Source organism: Chamaea fasciata, unplaced genomic scaffold (genome assembly GCF_029207755.1).
Source record: "Chamaea fasciata isolate MVZ Bird 193981 ecotype frontalis unplaced genomic scaffold, bChaFas1.0.hap1 SCAF_31, whole genome shotgun sequence".
Lineage (NCBI taxonomy): Eukaryota > Metazoa > Chordata > Aves > Passeriformes > Sylviidae > Chamaea > Chamaea fasciata.
Window position 1 is genome coordinate 1,733,993 of NW_027094116.1, and position 21,844 is coordinate 1,755,836.

Below are 21,844 nucleotides of genomic sequence, written 5' to 3' on the forward strand. Positions count from 1 at the left end.
ACCTGAGGCCATTTCCTGTTGTTCTGTCCCTTGTTCCCTGGGAGCAGAGCCTATCCCCTCCTGGCTGCACCCTCCTGTCAGGGAATTGTGCAGAGCTGCCAGGTCCCCCCTGAAACTCCTTTTCTCCAGGCTGAGCCCCCTCCAGATCCCTCAGCTGCTCCTGGTGCTCCAGCCCCTCCCCCAGCTCTGTTCTTTTCTCTGGATGCACTCCAGCCCCTCGAGGTCTTTCTTGCCATGAGGGGCCCAAAACTGACCCCAGGGTTTGCAGTTCCTCAGCAGTGCCCAGCACGGGGGACAAGCACTGCCCTGGTCCCACTGCCACACCATGGCTGGTACAGGCCAGGTGCCTTTTGCCTCTTGCCCACCTGGGTACCCACCCACTGGCTTATGTGCAGCTGCTGTCAACCAGCATTCCCAGGTTGTTTTTCAGCTCTCCAGCCACTTTTTCCTAAGCCTGGAGCACTGCAGCAGGTTACAGTGACCTAAAGACAGTACCTGGCACTTGGCCTTGTTGACTGTCACAGCACTGGCTTCAGCCTACAGATCCAGCCTGTACAGATCCCTCTGCAGAGCGTTCCTGCCCTCCATCAGATTAACACTTCCACTCAACTCAGTGTCATCTCCAAACTGACTGAGGAACTCATCACCACAGTCCTGCTTTTACACTCCTGCCCTGGGAAGTGCTACTTACCCTAAGCCTGGTCTCACCCCCAAAGGAATGGGCATATAAACCCGTCTTCATCCCCATTCTCATCCCCAGAAGCCCATATAATGAAGCTCTGTAGACAGCAGCCATGTGGAGGGATCGATTTTTATTTCAAAAGACAGTAACACAATTTTTCAATTTAGTATCAAAACACTGGATAGGGTTTTTGTCTCCAGATTGGCCCCAAAAACTGCTACAACCAAGCAGCATGCTCAAACCACAAGCTACACACTGTAAGTGTGACACTGCCACACTCACGCCTCACAACCACGACACATCAGCAATGCACAGCGAGATGGCTTGGAGTCAATTAAGACAGTAAGAGCAGTCCTGGGCAGGAGGGAAGGCTTGGCTCCCTCCCTCCAGGTAGGCAAAAACACTTTTCCAAGAACACAAGGCTGTTGTACTTAAGCTGTTAAGTGTAACCCAGTGATGAGCAGTGAAGCTTGGTGCATCAGCACTTAGTAAAGGCAGAGTCAGCCCCAGGGTAGCAATGGGTTACACGGACAGGGGCTTCTCTAAGCCCTTCAGGTGTGGAGGGGAAGGGACACAATCCCTGTGAAGGTTCAATTAGTTCAATTGTTCAGATGACTGGTTTGGCTTAAAAAACCCCAAACCAAACCCCAAAAAAAGGACGCCTTTCACCCAAGTTGTTCCTTCCCAACACGGAGTTACCTTAAAGCTGAAAAACTGAACTATGCTTTTGGCAAACAGCTCCTGGAAAGGAAGTTTTCCCAACAGGCTTTCATCCCTAGCCTGGCTACTGTGACTCGCAGCCAGAACCATCATATCCGTTTCCTGCCCTGCCAAAGCAGGGTGGCCCAGAGCCGATTAACTGAAGGTTAATACCAAATTTTAAAGCCAAGAGCTTTGAAGTGTAGCTCACCAGCCTCACATGTTATTTGGAATGTTTATAATGGTTGCTACAAAAAAAGGTAGTTACAAAATGTGTACATCTCAAACATGCTCTCCAAACATTATTGCATTGTTTATTTCCCTTAATGATGCTGTATGAAGCTCTGCCCAACCTGGTGGCCTTTGACCCCGGAACAAACATTTGTGTTTGGTCAAGTTGGCAACAGAAAGTAAATTCTGGTCCCAGGGTTAGAGGGCAGCAGCAGCTGGGCTGGCATCACATGGCAGAGGCAGTGGCAGGGATCCATTACATCTCGTTCAGGTCTAGCAGGGTCTGGTCCAGCATTCTTTGCGTGCAGAGATGCTCCTCTTTGGTGGATTTTAGTTTATCTGGCAGGAAGCAAGAGTCAAGAGTTACAAATCAACATCAAACAACCGAGAGTCCTTTGCCAAAGAAAGCTTGTGCCAGCCCCTTCCCCACACGCTGCTGCAGCGATCCTTGGACCAGAGTGCCTGGCTGGGTGTAGCTGGAAGCTCTGAGGTTATCTGGATTGTGTGTAGCCATCACCTCTCACACTGCTGGTGCTCCCAGTCAGTATTGCCACGGTACACCTTTAGCCAGAGCTCTAGGCAGTGTTTCACATGCAGGCATCTCTGACTGCAGCCAGCTCTTCCCAGGGCTTCCACACCTCCACAGCTGACACGTGGCCCAGCAAGGCACCCAAGAGCAACACACACTTGGAAACCATCCCCTGGAACTACAGCTGGTTGTGCCCCCCTTCCCCTCAGCACAGGGCAGGGATGCCAAGCCCAGCAGCAGGGAGCAGACCGCCAGCCTGGAGGGCAGTGGGGCAGGAGCTGGAGCAGTGACAGGCAGAGAGTGAGGAGTGATGGAGCTGCACCCTGCCCGACACTGCAGGCAGCTGTGCAGTCAATTCTCACATGTTCCTTAAGGCAGGAGGAGAGCAGATCAGCAGCTAGAGCTCTAAGTAGGCTTTACTCCAAAGGTGAGCCCACCCATATCACTGGAGACATCCACACGCTGGGAGACAGGCTGTAGAAAAATGTCCTTTAGGTACAGGCAGATTCCCAAAGCCACTCCCAATCTCCCCAGGGCCAGAAACTGTGCACAGAGAGAGAACAGCCTTCCTCGAGCACGAGAGCATGAGCAACGGCAGCATTTAAATACTCCCTGCAGGCACCTAGGACATAGCTTCAGGCTGTGCATTTTGGCACTTGCTGTCAAGATGTCTTTGAACTTTCCCAACCCATTTCAGGGCTCTGTAGCTGCACTGGGGGTCAGGCCTGGGAAATTACTGCTGCCCCCAAACCTTCCCAGTTAGGACTCCCCTAGATAGGAATGTATGCAGGTGTGCAGTGTCTCACAGACCACAAGGTCAGTCATTTATTGGTAGAAGCCATCATTCCATGCACCAGGAAATCCTACAGTCATTCAGCTAATAGTGAATTAAGTTGTAGCACTTGACAGGCAGCTTCAAGCAGGTGTTAGTCTAACTTCACCCCACCCCTCATTTGGGAGGTGTAGCTATTCTGGTTCCATGGAGGAGCCAGGCAGGACCCCCTGCACAAGCAAACAAGACTGCTCAAAAAACAGCCAAGTCTGGGGGTGACTTCACCAAGAATAGAGGTTACCTTGATATATTAAAAAATGCTTAAATAAATTACAGGATAAATCCAAGTGCCTCATTAAAAAGCAGCAATTGCATAAAATTCACAAGTCTGCCAGTCTTAATGATCAGATTTCACTGTGGTCCACAGCACTGGTGGTCGAAATAAGCTTGTTTAATGGGATTAGTGGGCCCCTTCTCAGTCACACAGATCATGCAGCGTTAACTTCAGCTCATTAGAGAGCAGGCGGTTTTTCTCAAGCTGGCTGTACAGGCGCTCTGCAGCAGCGATAGGATAAGGGAAACAAGAGGAAGAGAGAAAAAGAGAGAAAGGGAAGGTTAGTAGAGCACCAAGATGAGCACATCAAAAAAGCTGTCTCCATAACGTGCGCTTCTGAGGACAGTCTGGGCTATTCCCAAACGTTTGTCATTCTCTAACTTGTGCTTCAGCTTAGAAGATCACAGAGGAAACCAAGTGCGGGCAGAAGTGGAAGTGCTGCCAAAGATGTGCAAAGGCAAAGAAAGGAAGAAGAGACACCAGAGAAGCAGCCTGCAGGCAGGGCTGGGCTGGACCCCAGCAAGGACAGAGATCTGGGATGTGCTTTATGCCTGTGGAGCACATTGCAGAAGCGAGTCCTTCACAACTGTACGAGAAATAGCTTCCAGAGGGAGCCACACCACACTGCAGTGGGATTGACAGGGTCTGAACAGCAGGATGTGCACACCAGAAGAACTGAGAATGACAACATCTCATCCCTGGCCTAGAGGACCCTCTTCTGAGAACACGCTTGGCGCCACACTAACAACCCACATAGGACTGAAGGCAGCAACTGCTTCAGGTACAGGACAGAAGGACTTTTGGAGCACAGGATCCTCTTTTACATCTGCCCCAGAACAACTTCATGAGCAAGGCACAAGCTGCCAATGCCTCTGCAGCCATGGCCTCTCCAGACCCTGTCCTTATAGCCTCACAGAGATCTAGCAGCCACACACATCCTCGAGGTTCATGCCAAGCACTCATGCTCATCAGCATGTTTGGTCCCTTTCCAGGATCTGTCACTTCTCAGGGCTGAGTGGCCAATGTCTTGTCACACAGCCTGTCAGCCAGAACCAGCCACTACAGAGAATACATTCAGCATCTCTCCTTGCTCATTTGCATGACAGCTGCTCCCAGCCTGACAGCACCAAATCCTGTACTTAGGGGAATTCCAGGCAGTGAAAAAACCTTACACATCATCCTCCAGCCTGGCAGAACCAACCAGCACCATCTGCAGTGACACATAGTGTGATACCTCTGCTGGAGGAGAGAGCCTACAGCACAGCCTTGGCCTTGGGCTTCCACTCTAATCCTTGTACTATGAGGTCCTAGGACTCTCAGGCACCCTCTGAAGGGGAGCTACACCATTCCTCATTGCTTTCACTCTTCGAATACTCTGCTCTTGAACAAGACCTAGCTGGGTAAAATTCCAGAAAGTCGAGTGGTTTACGTGGAGCAGTCAAAGCATGTCGCCCTACCCAGAGTCTCAGCTCAGTTCCTCCAGTGTAACACCTGCACACAGAGGGGGAAGCTCAACTTCAGCTTCATCCTCAGCTTCTCAGTGCTCAGAAGCCGCTCTGATTGCACCTCGCTCTGCAGGAGAGGGCAGTAATGCTGATTGATTGTCCCTTCTTTAAAGTCACCAAGGGACCAAGGCATAGGCAGAGAAGCCAATGATTTTTGTCCTACCACAATCTGGAAGTTGAGGGAAGTTGTGGGTATACTGCATCTTGGCCCATGCCTTGCACAACAGCTACTATTGCTGTGAGGATCTCCGGCTCCATGCTGGCTCTGAGCAGCCCTGATGGCAGTCCCCACACCCAAGTGATCCAGGCTGGTCCTGGGTCTTCCGAGTGGCAGAGGATGAGAGTGAACTGTGCTCAGCAGGACTTGGGGCAACAGCTCAGAGCTTTCAAGCAAACATTCCTGCTTGTGTACAGGGACCTGATGATTCACCCACACAAGGCAGCAGACTGGAATGTTTAGCATGACTAAACTTCCCAGACTTCAGGAACAGCACACCTGCCCAGGACTGCAGCAGCTATCCCATGTTTGGCCTGCTCCCTTCTCTGCCCAACCCCAGGGCAGCCTCACCAGCTATCCCTGCCACTCAGAGAGCGCCAGGATGCAGGGAGCCCTAGGACCTGGCCCTCCTGGTCAGTTAACCTATGTTTGCAGCATTCCCACATCACAGCACAGCTCACAGTAACCAGCCTGCACAAGCCCAGCAATCCAGTTAGACCAGATGCCTCCAAAACCTCCCAGGGGAAACATTGCATCACCCACCCACATACCCATCCACCACCCAGAGTGGATTCCTTCCAGATGAGTGGGGAAAGGGCCTGCCACAGCCCAGCCTTAGATAACATTCCCAGGAACACCACTGTGCAGAGAAGAGCCACCAGCTCCCCACAGCAAGAGTCAGGATGCAACTAGACCTCCCCACAAGGAGAGAAGCACTTCCCAAGGGCATGCTGCCACCTCCCACCTGCTAACAATCACAGAAGGGGTGAGGTTGAAAGGGACTGCTGTGGGTTATCTGGTCACACGTCTCATCTCAAGCAGGGTCGTCCCAGAATGCACTGCACAGGATTATATCCAGATCACTCTGGAATATTTCCAGTGAGGGAGACTTCACACCGTCTCTGGGCAATCAGCTCAGAGCTCATTTACCAACACAGGAAAGAAATTCTTCCTTATGTTCAGGTGGAACTTCCTGGGCATCAGTTTCTATGTATTGCCTGTCCTACTGCAAGACACCACTGAGCAGAACCTGGTCCACCCTACCTTCAGATACTGACAGACGATGATGATGTCCCTGTTGTCATGAGCTGACAATGGACAATGGAAGCCTTCACATTTACAGAAGGCCCTGTCCCTTCCACAGGATCCGGATCCTCAACTCCAGCTGCAGTTGGGTTACTGAAGAGGTCTGGATTCTTGGTTTGTGCTTAGAGGGCACAGCTACTGCCCCACATCCCAGGAGAGTGAGACCACACTTGGAAATTCCTTGAGTGCCCCCTCCCTTCCCTGCCCAGACCTGCCACCAAAGACAGAGCGGGACGGGCTGGGGCAGGTGAGTGTGCCTAGATAATCCTGACTGCCATTGCTGTCATGTAAAGACCAGAAGGGCACAAACCTGAGAAAACCACGGCAAGTGTCCCATCTCATCAGAACTCTGCTCACGAAGGGCTCTTCGGGCACTGTAGCAGATGAACCAATCCAGAAAGGAAAAAATATTTGACTAACCACCATGAGGCAGCACATACTGTTTTGAGAGGCTGACCAGTGTTTATCATACCAGATCAACTAGCAACAGTACCAGCGGTGACACATGCCAGGCATTCACAGCCCAGTGGCAGTGCTCAGTGGGAAGCTCTATGCCACGCTCCTAGAAGGATCCTGCAGCCCTCAGCCCCTGCATGGGGAAGGGAAGGCTCTGCAAAACATTCCCTGGCTCAGATGCTCCCAGCCCTGCTGCAGTGCCATCTCATTCCTGAAGCAAGAAGCTTCACATCCAGCCAGAGCTCACACAGTATTTATTGGCTTCCATACCCTGGCTAACAACTATCAGGTGCGTGACCTCCCACTGCAAGCCAGCATTTGGCAACTGGTGCTGGTGAACACTCCAAAGCAGGCAGGAATGAGGAGTGTCTTCAGTCAGGCACAGCTCCAGGGCCTCCTGCTGCAACCCCCAGCCTCTTGTTTGACCCCACAGGCCCTGCCTGCAGAGCTGCCATCACATCTGGGAGCCAGTAACACACCTCAAACAAAAATCCAGCGTTCTAGTGAGGTCTGTGTTCCACCGAGGGGGACACTGGTTTGAAGGTAATGCTGAAACAGTTACTCTAAAGCAGCAAGTGGTCACTAGAAACCCATTTCTCAAAAGCAACAGCCATTTATGCAAGAACTGTTTTCCTTAAAAAAAGTGACATCATGCTCGAGCAAGAGGCAAGAGAAATACAAAAAAGAGCTTTATGGCTCCACACAAGATATGCAGATGAGAACACCACCCTCCCAGCTCCCCCGACACGGAAAGGGCAGCCCCTCAGAGCAGGCTGTGTCTGGCACATCAGGTCACACAAGAGGGAGCTTTGTTTGGGAGCAAGTGCAGCAGAACTGGGGGGGCGGCTGCTGCTGCTTCCGTTCTTTACAGCACCCATTCCCAGGGATGCCCTGTGCACAGTAAATGGAAAAAGGTACTGGAATTCAGAGTGAGATGAAGAGAGCGTGAATGCCGGCTGCAGATGCAGAACAAGCCACCAAGCAGAGAGACAAATCCAAAGTGGAGTTTGGAATCACAAGACCTATCTGTGTGAAACAGAAGGAGACACCAATTTTAAGAGCAGCTTCAATGTTTGTGCACAGCAAACTCTGCTTAGGAAACTTTGGGACACTCGTGTTAAGGCTCTTCTCTGTGGAGTGAGGACCTGGTCTCTCCTGGGTTAGTGCAAGGACCAGATGGAGCAGTTGTTAGCAGCACCCACTGCAGATCTGAACACAAAGCTGAGGAGCAAAGTTGCCAAAACACACAAGTTCAGCTACTTCCACAGATCAGTTCATGATCCGGCCCATCTCAAGCCTATTGCGGCAATTCCTAAGGAATCCACCTGAGCACTATCCACAGCCTCTTCCAGAAGGAATCTGAGACCATGGCCCAGTGGCTCCAGCAGATGAGAAAGCAACATTTCCTGAGAAAGCCTTTCCCAGTGAGAATGGGAATTGCACTCAAATTTAAGTCAGAACCCCTTCAGGCCAGCACAGCACTTAGTTACACATGCAGATCACAAGGACCTAGAGTTAGAGGATGGCATGCTGGGGGCACCTTGGGCAGATCTGTAGAAGTAACCTGGACGGCACAGCACCGTCAATTCTCCAACTATGGAAACCACAGCAAACCAAGCAAGCACTGGTGGTCCAGCCTGCTTAAGCGAGAGGCGAACACCACCCAGCTCATATTTACATGGAAGTCATGTCATTCAGGGCGTGGTCCAGTTCCTCACTAATTGCTTTGTACTTCAGTTTCTGGGCATAGAGCTCATCTAGAAGAGGTTTAGGAGGAGAACAAAAGGAAAACAATGAGGGAAGGCCAAGGAGTTCTTCCAACACTCTGGGGCAGGAAAAGCAGGATGGGATTCAAGAACAGAAGAAAATGAAGTTGGATATGGAGCCATCACGACTCCGTGTTCATCCCCAACAATGAACAGGAGGGTTTCAGCAGCCTGAAGACCAAGTGACCCACAAGTGTGTTCCAGGATTACAATCCAGCTCCAAGCACACCAGAGCCAAGGACTCAAACCACATCACCCTGTAAAAACAAGCTGTCCAGCTACGTCAGCAGGAACCAGCGTCAGGAGCAGCAAGGAAAGCCAACTCCATCCACTTAGGGAGAAGCTTGTTACACCTAAGGAGAGCACTGATAATTGAGGTGCTTTGTTCTCACCTGAGTCTCAATGCAAAGACTGGCTTGCAAGAAGTCATGTAATAGAGCTGGGCATCAGAGGAAATTCCAATCCTGCAGGACATAGTGAGGCGGGAGAGCAGACTGGCCACACCAGTGTTCTCCATCAGATAATGGAGCAGACAGGCAGCTCTCCGCCTCCAGGGAGGGGCGGGCCTGGAACTGTGCTGATGCATCCCTGCAGAGCTGGCACAGGCTGCTCCAGCTCCAGCTGCCTGGGCTATAGTAGAGTTGGGCATGCTGTTAACAGCCTCGCAGAGCCTGGGGTACTTTGTCAGCTGTCATAAACTAGGTCACTTCAGCAGCAAGGCTGTAGACCAGAGCCAACTCTCAATCAACAGGTTTCAAGGGGAGCATGCAGGGATTTGGAGGACATTTTGCAGCTCCAAATAAAAGCTCATTCTGGATCATGAGGTGGCTCAGATTGCTGCTTGGCTACAGTTCTGGAACAGCTCAGCTGACACCATTGCTATTTCTAGATAATAAACCTCCAGAGTGACTCCAGACAGCAGGATGGTGCTTTGTATCTCCGAGACCTGGCACTAAAACACCACATAGGCACATCTGTGGTCAAGGTAGGAGACCTGTAAGAGTTTTGGTTTACCAGCACCACCACTCCAGCCACAGCAATTCACAGAAGAATCTGGCCACAGTCCCAGATTTAAGGGAGGCAGCTGAAAACCTTCTCTTTCTGTGGCTTGGGGCAAGGTTCTAGGATGGCTGGCCTCAGGAGTGTTCCTGAAGAATTGTGTGAAAGAGTGGGAGGAGGAAAGAAACTTGGCACAGGCTGACTACCCCATGGACTGAACTGCTCGTGATTTAACCGTGATTCAGGACTCACACTGGGGTGTCTGAGTCTTCATGGGGGCTATTTCAAGACTTATTGACTCCCATGGTTGACTTGCCAGATGCCGTTTGCAGTAGCCAGCACAAGCATGACATTCTGCACTCAAGGATATTATTGTGATCAATTCTTACAAGTTCAGGTGTTTCTTTCCTATGCCACTTCTAAATTAATTGGATTAAGCTGGAGCACACGGACCTAGTTACATTCCTGAGGACATCACTATCAAAATATACCAGCTATCTAGATAAGGCCAGGTGTCTGGATCAAGAGCTTGAGACCTGCTGCAGCACAGCCGGGGAACTGTTTTCAGAGCAGAGGCAACAGGGCAGGACTCTTGCCAAGCCTCACCTTGGAGGCAAAGTTGGGTTATGCTCCAAGTAATGAGGGGCACAGCAGCCTCTCCGCTCTCCGGCTACCCGAGAGATAGCCCTCCTTAGCTTCTCCCTCAACACACATTCCTTGGTTTCCTATCCCCAGAATGTACCTTCCAGATCATCAATGGTCTTCTCCAGCTTGGCTACAGAGCGTTCAGCAAATTCTGCACGAGTCTCCGCCTGCCAGACAGAAATAAGAAGTTAGTGCAACAGCTCTACAGCAAAGGGCATCAGTCCAAGGACATGGAGCCTCTCACCCTTCACCTCAGCTCTTCCCAGTCAAGCTGAGGCCAGCTCACCCAGCTGGGCCATCCTGACATGGTCACTCACCTCTTTGAGTTTATCAGTCAGAATCTTGATCTCTTCTTCATATTTATCCTCTTTTTGAGAGTACTGCGGAAAAGGAGTCAGCAGTCAGCAGCCCCAGATACCTCCCTCTCCAGAGAGCCCACAATTACAGAGGGTGACATAAATGCCTCACTGCAGCACATATGCCAACAGAACCTTCCAACTGGGAGCTGTTCACATCCTTACCCAAGTCCAACAGGACTGAGTCAGGTGGCAAGTCTCACATCAGGCATGGAACACAAACTTGGATGCAGAAAAAAAATCTCATCTTAACATTTTAGCAGCTTAAACATCTTGGCTGACTGAGTCTGCCCCAAGGCAGGGAAGGGCAGCCAGGCTTCCCGCACCCCAGCTTCCACGGCCCTCCAATGAAATGTGTTAGCCCTCCCAGCAGAGCAAGCACAGTGCTCCTGGCTTGCTTAAGATGCAGTTGAATCATTTCCACCCCAGTGGGTGCTCTGCTGTTTACACACCCTCGTAGCACAACAGCAATGTTTCTGGCCCTGGGACAGGCAGCCCTACCTTCTCAGCCTGAGCCTCAAGAGACTTGAGATTGTTGGTGACATTCTTCAGCTCCTCCTCCAGCTCGGAACATTTACTGTGGGGTTTTGTAAGGAAAGGGGAAAAAAAAAAAAAAAAGGAAAAGAAGAAGTGGGAGGGAAAGACAGGAGACAAGAAGTGAATCCACATGCAGGGAAGATCAGGAAGTTCTTTAGGAGACTGTCTGAGATGAGACTGGATAGGACCCTGCTTTGAGGCACTTGTGCAGAAAGCAAGTTCCCTTTTCGCTTCCAAGTTCATGCTTGAAGTATTCTGCCAGCACATGCATGGGGCACAGAGCTGAGCAGTGAGATGATGACACAGGTTTCTGCCAGACTTGGAGTCTCCAATGAGAAGCTTCTCATTTAGTGTGCTGTACAGAGGGAAGCTGTTCTGATGGACAGAAGGACAGCCACCACCACTCAGACAGGGGTATTTATGGGCAGAGAAGACAGAATGTTCCAGGAGAGAGAAAGAGAGAGATGCAGTTAAGCTGAGGGGAGGAGCATAGTGAGGAGACCACATGAGTTCTGGTTTAATGGTTCAAGGAGGGAAAGGTTAGTACCTTTTCTTCGGCAACAGACAGACACTTCAAGTTCTGGTCCATCACTCTGATCTGCTCCTGCAGCTCCCGGCAATGACTGTTAGTGACGGTCACACAAGGGCACAAGCCAGGTGGGGACAAGGTCAAAAGGAGCACCAAAACCACACCACCACAGAGCAAAAAAGGGGGTGGGGGGAAACACAAAAAAGTCATGGTCACAACATGCTGGGCTGGAAGCATAGTGCTGCTGCTGCTGCTGCATACACACCGTGTTAGACAAGGCCCAGAGCACAGAAAGGCCCTGACCAGCTCTTCAAGGATCAGCTAAAGCATCTGGACACCTGAAAGGAGCCCAAACACCAGGATTTGTGTCTCTGCTCTGAGCAGAGGAAGCCCAGATTTCTGCTCAGCAGTGAAGAAGCCTGTAGTGGTTACTCCAAATACTTGGAGAGGCCCAGAGACCAGCCTCAGCCACAACTCTGTCCTCGCTCACCCCGTATGCCACTCCAGCCCCTGGTCCAGGAGGCCTCTGCCACTTCAGCTCAAGCACTGTGTTCTGTAGCAACATGAATGATCTTGTGACTGCACACACAAAGCAGTGCTGGTGAATACTGAGGGGAGGAAATCTCTCCAGCCTCCATGATTAGAGAGTGACTCCATGCAAAGGGGCAAAGCATCTCCACCCAAGGCAAATTGCATCACAAACTCCATATCCTAGGTGGAGCAAATCCTGTTTCAAGGAGGGAAGTGCTTTCATCCCTTTCCTTCACAGACCTAAACCCACTGTGTGCTTCAGGCCTTGTGTAACAAGGTTAGCAATGCAATGTTAGTTCCCATGCAGAGGCAGACCTGCCAGGTACATGTAAGCAGACTACTCACGACTCTGCAAGCTCAGCTCTCTCTTCAGTACGCTCCAGATCTCCTTCAATGATCACCAGTTTCCGAGCAACCTGGAAAGGAGAATCAGAGTCAAGAGGAAGGGGGATAGTTTTGAGCTTGTACGCTCTGCATAGCAGCGAAAGGAATGGAAGGAATGCCTGCAGGAGCCACTGGAGCTGTCGGAATCTTTTGGCCAAGCAGAGTACTGATGTAGCTCTGCTGAGAGCCAGGCTCTGCCCCTAGGTTTGCTGTCAGCAGGAAGAGGATTCAACTCTCCTGGTCCAGGTCATTCGTACTGGAGCATCCGAGGGTCTCACCTCCTCATACTTCCTGTCTGCCTCCTCTGCAATGTGCTTGGCTTCCTTGAGCTGGATCTCCTGCAGTTCCATCTTCTCCTCATCCTTCAGAGCTCTGTTTTCAATTACTTTCATACCTCTGCCCAAAAGCAAGCACAAGGAGGGGAGATGTGTAAAACAATCTTTGACAAGCCAGCAGTGCAATGAGTTTCAGAGCATTAACAGCACTGCCTTGGAAGCACAGTGCTTCCCAATAAACCATGATTCCTCTGAAGGCAGAAGGTGGCATGGGAAGGCAGAGGATGCTGGGCTGATGTGAATACAGCAACCTCAATTGCTTGGAATTAACTGTTCCTTGGAACATTCCTCCAGCAGATCACTGGGTTCCCAGACCAAGGGAAGTGCAATGCTGCTGAGAACAAGCCCAGCTGTCTTAGGGATTCGGCACAGCCAAGTCAAACACTTCCCCATCTGGAATGCAGGAAGAGCCAAGCCTGTCTCTATGGCAGGCCACCAGCTGGGTCAGGCTCCTCACGGTGTGTGCATGAGGAAGCACATCAGACAGTTAGAAGTGGACCACTCCCCTCTGAATTGCAGGCCAGGTCAGGGGACACCTGCCAGTTAGGGAGCCTGCTGGCAGGGGCAAATGGAACAGAAGCTGCCCCAACAGCAGCCACCTTTACAAGGCAATGATGTGCCTGAACCCATTTATTTCTCCTTCTTTGGAGGTGGGGATGCATGGTGACACATGGCACTTCCTTGCTCCCTTGCCTCAGGTTCCAGGACACTCAAGGCCATCAGCAGCCTCAGGTTTATCAGCACTGTTTTAGCTGCTCTGCATAAGCAGGCATCGACTCCCACATCCAGCCCTTGATGTGGGATCCTTCTCCCCCACTCTGGGAAGCCCAAAAAGTTGATGGCACTGAACACTCAACGTTTGGCAGAGTGCGAGCAGGACTCCTTGCTCACCTTTCGCTCTCATCTGCCGCCTTTTCCGCCTCTTCCAGCTTCTGCAGAGCTGTAGCAAGGCGCTCCTGAGCGCGGTCCAACTCCTCCTCTACAAGCTGGATACGGCGATTCAAAGATGCCACTTCTGCCTCAGCCTGGAGGGAGCAGAGGAGGGTACTCAGCCTGTGCAGGTTTACCAGCTTGGGTAGGGCAGCTGAAATTTGCCATCGGGTCAGCAGCAGCACGCAGGAGCCCCAAGCAAACCCAGGATGCTTTAGCCTTTCTCCCAGAGGCAAGCAGCACACTTAGCTCTGCAACACTTCCTGCACACCTTTTCCGCACAGCAGCCTTCCTGCAGACTTCTCACTGTCAGCCTGCACTGCTCTGATAGTTTAAGCCATAAACACTGAGGATATGACTTACACCAAGGGCTGCCTCTGCAGCTGCTGGGATCCTGCCAGGCCATTCATCATAGCCCTGTTTATCCACCACGCCAGAGCGTGGTGACAGCTGCCACTTAGAAGAGAGTCAGTTTACTAGTGCGATATGGACATGAATTACTTGAGGCAAATCCTCTCATCAGCAAGGTGAGAAGGATTAACATGTTCAGGGATGAAGCTGTATTGGGTGCTGGCAGGCTGGGCTGGGCTGGTCACAGGTGCTGCCGAGCCCCAGGGCTACTTGCTGCAGTGCCCACAGCCCCAGAAGAGAACCTGCAGTCCTTGAGGCTTCCTTCCTCCCAGCGGACTCACTAACAATCCACAGAAGGAGCAAAAGCCTGTCTCAAGACAGGTTGAGGAGGCTGTTCCCCAGCAATAGCTGCCTTGGTTCAGTCATACACATTGGGAGCTGGTGAAACTGCTGACAGCCGGCAGACATTTGCCAGAAATGTGACTGAAGCTTTAAAGAACCGGCGTAGATCAGAGGCCATCCCAGCCCCCAGCCACTGCAATCCATGTCCTAGTCAGCCTCCAAAGAGGCTATGAGGTACAAGCCAGCCCCTATGGCACTGTGCTGGCAACAGAGATGGTGGGGAACACAGAACATGAAGATTTGTGCTCAGTTCATCACTCATGTGGCAGAGCCACTTGCTTGTGCTCAGTAAGGCAATACAGCACTGCCATCACCCTGTGACTTGCTCCAGTGTTGAGTCAGAACACAGCCAGGGCAGATATAGAGGAACTGAAGGAACTGCTCTTCAGTGTTGCTGAAAACAAAGCACCTCAAGGCCAAGGATGAAAATCCCTTCAGTGGCACTCCACTTCTGGATCAGACCCAGACTAAACAGTCAACTAGAGACTTGCTGCAATCTTTTTGGGACCCTCGGGGCATGACCTGATGGGCCATGAGGCCCCTGCTCACAGCCACATCCACATTAAGTCCAGCCAAAGCCCAGGGGAGCCCAGACACTTTAGGACTCTGACACCCCACCTGAGCCCTTCTGGGGAGTCCAGAATCCTGCTCCCCAACAGGATTACAAAGGCAGGCAGGAGTGCAGCCATTCCAGGGCAGCACTCTGATCTTCTGCAAAGACCCAGGCACAGGCACATGCCAGACAAACACGAAATACCCCAGCTGCACGTAACAAAGCATCTGAGCTGGACACACTGCTCCTCATTGGGCCTGAGGAGGGAGGAACAGAGTGATGAAAGGCAGCAGCGTTAGGGTGGGGCCCAACACCAGTTGTGTCCCATTCCCAGAGGGACTGTCCGAGCACTCCCCCCCACTGGCACTGAGGCACCACTGGCAGGTTCCAAGACCAGGCTGGGAAAGCACAGAGGAGCTCCCATGCAGGTAAAGCCCACTCTGGAGAAGCCCACGCCCCTTTGGTGCCCAGAGCCAACACCCACCCCACTGAAAGGGGAAGTGGTCTGCCTGAAGGGGAATGCAACAATACCTTAAACAGAACCAGGAAGGAGATGGCTTGACACGCATCTTTTCCCTATTAAAGGGGCTACCAGCTGTTGAGGTGGAGGACCTCCTCCCTCCTTCTCCCAGGCAATGGAGACACACCAGTACAGCGGGCCTCCACTTTCCTGACCCTCTGAACTGCTTCACTTAGCCCTGACTTCCTGCAGGCAATGTTCAACCCACCCAAAAACCACCCTTAATTTTGAGGAAGTGCCTCTCCCCTGTTGCAGAAGAGCCCTTACACCTCCTATTCTGCTGCTTCTCTCTAGATACAGATGAAACTGTCAGGCTTTCCCAGAGTACAGGGTGACACTTCCAGGTGACTCTTTCAGGCACCTCTGCTACAAGTGGCACATTCCTGTTATTCCATGCTTCCTTCAAGAAGGCAGCTCTGAGCCAGGGAGCACCTGGAGCCCAGCAAATCAAGTGAGAAGCTCATCCAGGCCTTCAGGACTCACCATTGCTGCCCCAAGAGATTCAAGAGGACTCCCGAGGACCCGGGGCCAGGCAAGCCCTGGGCACCGTACTGGGAGCACTGGTTCTCTCCCCTGAAGGAGGTTCAGGGAGCTGGGATAAACACGCCTGTACCCGTGACAATGTTCTATTGCAAGGAGAATTCCTTATGTGCCAGCAAAGAAAGAGCCAGCTGAGACCTGAGTGGCAGGAGCTTCTGCCACGGGCCAGGGCAGCAGAGCCCAATCAATCCCTGGCAATGCCACAGCGCTGTCACGGACAGCTCAGGGGGGAGCGCTCAGTTTCAGGCTTCGAATGCAGCAAAGTCAACGAGACTCACACTTAGATTCGAGCAAGGACCTGCCCCGTGTCATCCCAATCCCTGTCCCCCAAACGCCACTAGCCTTGCCTGTGTCCCAGGCCCAAGGGAGCCGGCCACCTCGAGGTCCTGCCCGTGTCACCTCATCCCTGTCCCCAGCCCTTCCGGTGCTCCCAGCCCGGCGGTGAGCGCGAGCGCTGCCAGCTCAGATCCTGCTGTCGCTGCTCCCTCCTCCCTTTCAGGCGATCCCACCCCAGCCCGTCTTCCCCCGCGGCTGCCGGTCTCAGGGGCAGAGGAGACCCTCGCTCGCCAGGATGCAGAGTTTGGGAGTGCTTCAGAGGGCTCCTGCGCTGGCCATATCCCACGGGAGCCCGCTCATTCCTTCCATCTTATCCGCGCAGCTCCGGTCTCGGGGCCGCACAAGATGGCCGGGACCTCCGCCTCCCCCCGGCCGGCCCCCCCCCCCCCCCGCTGCTGTCCGTCCCGGGACACCGGTAACGGCGAAACAACGACAGGCCGATCGCCCCGGGCTCGTGTCTGCTCAGCACCACGGGCGGGTCCCAGGGACCCAGAGAGAGCCACGGACACAGAGCGAGAGCCCCAGTCCCAGCGGACGCTTCGGCCCGGGTCGGCATCTCGCCGGCACTCCCGCGGCTCGGAACGTCCCCCGGCCCCGGGCGCGCCGCCCATCTGGCTCTGCCCCCGCGCGGCGGCCCCGGCGGTACCTGCTCGCGGTTGCGGCGCTCGGCTTCCACCTCCCGCTGCAGCCGCTCCGCCCGCTCCTCCGCATCGTCTGCCTGCTGCTGCAGCACCTGGATCTTGCGCTTTACCGCCTCGATAGTGGTGGCCCCGGCCATGCTCGGTCCCTCCGCTCCAGCCCCGCCACCCCCAGACACCGGGACCGCGCCCGGAACGGCCGGTCGGATGTGACGTCACTTCCACCCCGCCCAGCGGGCGCGTTACCGGGGAGATGAGGAGCGGCCGCCGCGCCCAGGGCGTGGCGGGAGCACAGATACCGGAACCGGCGGGAACGGGCCACCGGCACCGGGCGGGGAACACACACCGGCATCGGCCCTAGTGGGACTGGAACACGCGAGAACGGGGCACCGGCACCGGGCCGGAGGGGAGCACGGGTCCGCTGCTCCGCGGCCACCCGGGTCCACCGGGACTCGCCCCATGTGGGCGTGGGGGCACCGGGACTGGCCCCATGTGTCACAGGAACCAAGCACAGTCTCACAGGGTCCGGAGGATCCACCCGGCCCCACACAAGCACCCTCACACCCGCCCCGCTCCCTTGGCGGACGCCCCTCAGCCCCGCCGGCTGCATTTGGACACGGCCCCGCCGCGGGTTCAAGCACTGCCCCCCTGGAGAAGCCCCAGACTCTGCCCGGGCCAGGAGTCCACAGCCCTGGAGCAGATCCTCCTTCCTCCCACCCAGGGACAGGGCTGTGGTCCCCAGGCTCCCACTCCACTTCCATGCGCGAAATCCCAATGGTGCAACAGCCTGAGCCGAGGTGAAAACCCTCCTGTCTCAGGGCAGATAACGCTGCGAAGATCAGCATTTGTCAGAGCTGGGAGCTGTGTTCTTCAGTGTCATGAGGATCATGGAGCCCCCAAGAGCTCAATAAACGCATCACTGAGTGCTGCTCTCATTCCCCACGAAGCCTATTCAGCAGTGCTTCAAGCATGTGGATAGAAGGGAAAGGCTCCGGGTCTGCTGACCTGAAACCCTCGGCAGCCAGACAAGTAGATGCTGCAAGGAGCATTTGCCTGGGATGGCACGTATGCCATAGCATGTTTCCAGCGCTGAGGTGAGAATTGAAAGGGCTCTGTTGGGCTGGAAGCACCTGGGAGGCAGCTCTGCCCTTTCAGTGTTCCAGGGTGCAAAATCCCTCTTCCCAGGGCTAGGGGGAAACTGAGGGACCCCCATGGGCCACCCTGAGGGGGCAGCAGCCAGGAAAAGGGGCTCCAGGTGCACAGAGAGGGATGCACGAGGAAGGAAGAGGGGATGTGGTAACAGCAGGGAAAATACCAACAAGGAGCAGAGGGAGGCAAGAAGGCTGTGAGGGAGGGAAAGGGCTCCCAAGAACTCTGCAGTGTTGCACTCGACACAAGCCGATTCCAGTGCAGGGCTGGTGACAGGGACCTGCAAGCAAAGCTGCAGGGTGACAGATGTGCCAGGGCTTTGGAGCTCCCAGTGAGAGCAGCCCAAATGCTGTGCTGGGGCTCAGGCACTTCCCCACGAGCACGGTGGGAGAGGATGGCTCCTGCCTTCTCTGCGTCAGAGCTGGGCTGTATCGCTCTGACACTGGACCCCAAGACATCCCGGCCCCACGAGGACTGCCAGGTCCTGACAGGTGATGAGCGGGGCCTCATGCCTCGTGATGACAGGAGAGCGGCCTCTGGGTGAAACCCTGCACCGCTCGCACCATTGTTTTCCTGGAAACAGCGGACAACAATAGTCTGGCTGTGCAATGCCATGAGACCCCGCCCGCAGGGGGATGAGGGCTCCCCCCTCGTCCTTCTCCTTTTCCTTCTCGGATCTCGGCTTCTCCACCCCCAGCCGTGACTCAGAGCTTCCTGGGGACACGTGGACCCCATATCCTGCACTTGATGGGCTGCTCGCTGCCCGGCTCTGCCCTCCGGATACATCCTTCACAGGGCCCTTCTCTGCTCCTAGACACCTACAGAGCTTTACCGGGAGCACACTGAGCCAGATAGAGGCCTTCCTGTGTTCCCAAGGCATAGGGAAAGGCTGCAGTCCCACCAGGAAGGGGGGCAAGGCAGCGCTCAGCTTCCACCCTGCATCCCATACGTACATCCGCTGCCTTCTTCTCTGCCAGCTCCAGCTTCTCCTGGGCATCTTTCAGGGCCTCAGAGTACTTGTCCAGTTCATCCTCTGTCCCTTTTAGCTTCTTCTGCATGGCAGCTAGCTCATCTTCCAGCTGGAAGGACAGCAATGTTACCACAGATGGACACCACTCTGAACCCCTGCATCCCATGAGAGTCCTGCCTGCCCCATCCCAGGCTCAGCTCTGCCCCATGACATCCTTCCTGCCCCATCCTTGGGACCAACTCTGCCCCACAGTGTCCGTCCCTTTCCCACATCCCACCAGCTGGCTGGGACTGAGCCCTGGACAGCCCTCGGGGTGCCCTTGAGCTCTGGAATAGTGGCAGCTGTCACTGTCATACCCAAGGCAGTCTCTGTTGGGTCTGGGCTCAGCATGACCCAGCACAAGCAGAAGCCACCCCCCAACGTCCCTAGGCTAGGGGCTCTTGCTGTCTGCCCTACCTGCTTGCTGCGCTCCTCCGCCTGCTTCTGCTCAGCCTCCGCCTGCTCTGCCCGGTCCAGGGCATTCTCCTTGTCCAGCTTCAGCATCTGCATCTTCTTCTTGATGGCCTCCATCCTTGGTAGGACACAGGCAGTGGTGGGCAGCGGGATGTAGGACAGACAATGGGTGGGTAGGGCAGCTGTGTTGTCTGTGCCCCACTGACCATTTATCAGCTCTGCCCAGCACAGGGGCTTTGCCTTTCTTGGGCTGATCCGCCTCCCCACCTTCCCAAAAAGTCTGTGCTCGGGACCCATTGTGCATCCCAGGGGCTCTGGGTGGTCACAGCCTTATTTGGGCTCCTGAGGACAGCTGGGGCGTTATAAAAAGCAGCAGCAGGTCTGTGAGAGGGGGTCCTGCATTGTCCCAGGTGCCCCCTCCTCCCATGCAACAGGACACCCTGGCTGGTGCCCAGAGCGCTTCCTCAGGATGTTGAACTGGGTCTGTGCAGGACTGGCACAAAGTCCTCACCCTCCATTTGCCTTCCTAGGGAGAGCTTAGGATGTTTTGGTGGCCCTGGGCTGACATTTACCCCTGCCCGGGGGTGGCATTGAAAAGGGCAAGGTCATCCTGGTGCTATTTTGGGGGCAGGGCCTTGGCCGAGAGTGTTTGGCTCTGCAGGGAGCAGCAGGGCAGAGCTCCCCCGGGAGCCTGCTGAGCCCCGAGCCCAGCTCCAGCCATGCTGGTGCTTGGTGCTGAGGTGGAGGATGCTGCTGGCAGCTGAAGGAGCAGATTCCCTGGGTGCTGGGAGGAATTCTCAGGGCAAGAGGTGACACTTCGTCCACAGCTGAGAGATTTGCAGCCTCCTTGTGCTGGCCCAGAGATCCCACTGGCCCCATAAAATCAGGTTAGGATCTCTCATGGAAGAGACCCACTGCTCTTAGCCAGATAGATGTTGAGGGCTAAAGGAGTCAGCACCCAGGGAACTGGGGGACAGAGACCTGGTGGCAGGTTTGGGCACCCTGGGCAGGGCACTGGGGGGGACAGTGCCCACCAAGGGCCCTGAGCAGTGGCTGCACCTCCATAAATAACACCCCCATTTCAAGGCAGTGGAGCCAGTGCTGGGCACAGGGCCACGGGCCTTTGTACTTTCATCATCCCTGGCGTGAGCGGGGGGACAGGTGGCAAACGCTGACCCCGCTGCCATTCCAAACCTCCGCCAACCTCCAGGACGGCTCTGGGCTCCCCCTCTCAAGTCCCATGGAGATGGGCAGACAGGTTTTATTGTGGCAGTGAGGACTAGCAGAGGGTGCAGGACAGGGTGCAGAGGGCCCCCTTGCCTGAGGCAGGGCACAGGCAGCATCTGGCCAAGTCGGTGCTGGGCGTCCCTGACGCTGTAAGAATATGTTTGATATTTAGTTGGTTTCCAATAAAACAACCTAATATCAAACATATCAGACAGAGACAGGGGCAGACAGATGTGGGAGGACCCGGAGCTCAGCTGCCTGTAAGAGAAAGAGAAGAGAAAGGTGAGAGCTGGGGCAGGAGTGGTATCCAGATATAACCCCCAAGGCACTGCAGAGGCAGCACCAAGCCTCACCTCAGTGCCTGGAGCCTGCTGGGCAACTGTGCCGGTACTGGGGTGCTCGGGATGCAGTGCTGGAGCAGGAGGCGTCCTGTGGCTGGTATGAAGCCGGAGCAGGGCAGTGCAGGCTTGGTCTCCTGGCATGGCATGTCAGGGCACACGGTGACATGCACTGGCATGGAGGAGTACGTCATGGCAGGCAACACTGGGGCCAAAGGGACCCCACATCCATCACCATCTTATCTGGGCTGGCTTGGGGGACTCTGCTGCACTCTGGCTTGGGGGTTGCTTGGCCGCCGTTTATAACTGCGCTGGGCTGCACTGAGCAGAGGGATGGGGCCAGCGACAGCCCTGGCCCTGCACACGTGGCCTCGTTCCCATTAATTACCACCCATTGACGTCCCCCTGCCCCCTCCATGGACCCCCACCCCCTTGCTGCCCAGCACTGTTGGTCGATGCGGTCGATGGCCCAGCGCTGCCTGCTCCTGCCCCTGGTCACACTGCCTGTCATTAGCAGGGCTGTCAATACTGGGCGGCCAGCCCTGGCCTGCGGGCCCTGTGCCACCAAGGGGCTGCACATGACCCTGCCCAAGGACGAGCCCCATTTCCACAGGGGAGTTGTGCCTCACACCCCCTTCCTTTGGGGGAGCTGCTGGAACTCACGGGAGTATCTCTTCCACGGAGCAGCTGGAGGGGCTGCCTATCACCCTTCCACATCCATGTTGAAGATGTGGCCCCACTCATGCTGGATGACAGAGGCAGGACCCCGACCCACACTAAGGTAGCTTTTGGGACCAGGGTGGTGGTGTTCAGTGACAAGGGTACACAGGATATCATGGAGTGC

At 54.6% G+C, this 21,844-nt stretch overlaps 1 protein-coding gene across 19 annotated transcripts; it reads right to left on the reverse strand.

Annotated features, from left to right (window-relative positions):
• Nucleotides 1-797: 797 nt before the first annotated feature.
• TPM3 (tropomyosin 3) lies at nucleotides 798-19,603 on the reverse strand. 19 transcript variants are annotated; one of them, XM_066206816.1, is made up of 11 exons: nucleotides 19,439-19,603; nucleotides 18,966-19,091; nucleotides 13,485-13,618; nucleotides 12,537-12,654; nucleotides 12,220-12,290; nucleotides 10,779-10,854; nucleotides 10,239-10,301; nucleotides 10,019-10,088; nucleotides 8,190-8,268; nucleotides 6,366-6,429; nucleotides 798-1,951 (listed from the first exon to the last, which is right to left on the reverse strand). In XM_066206816.1, the coding sequence occupies exons 1-11, from the start codon at nucleotides 19,550-19,552 to the stop codon at nucleotides 1,943-1,945; spliced, it is 924 nt and encodes a 307-aa protein (XP_066062913.1). In that variant the 5' UTR covers nucleotides 19,553-19,603; the 3' UTR covers nucleotides 798-1,942. The 19 variants fall into 19 exon arrangements, with proteins under 19 accessions (XP_066062913.1, XP_066062921.1, XP_066062920.1 ...); XM_066206815.1 differs by lacking the exon at nucleotides 798-1,951 and adding an exon at nucleotides 2,504-2,615; XM_066206817.1 differs by lacking the exons at nucleotides 798-1,951; nucleotides 10,779-10,854 and adding exons at nucleotides 2,504-2,615; nucleotides 11,362-11,437.
• Nucleotides 19,604-21,844: the final 2,241 nt, after the last annotated feature.

Excerpts from the sequence above, each read along its gene's own strand:
- TPM3 (XM_066206815.1), bottom strand. The coding sequence starts at position 19,552 with ATGGAGGCCATCAAGAAGAAGATGCAGATGCTGAAGCTGGACAAGGAG. Across the intron at positions 19,092-19,438 it reads CGGAGGAGCGCAGCAAGCAG|CTGGAAGATGAGCTAGCTGC; the intron begins GTAGGGCAGACA and ends CTGTCCTTCCAG. Across the intron at positions 6,430-8,189 it reads CTGAATGACATGACTTCCAT|TGCCCGAAGAGCCCTTCGTG; the intron begins GTAAATATGAGC and ends CATCTGCTACAG.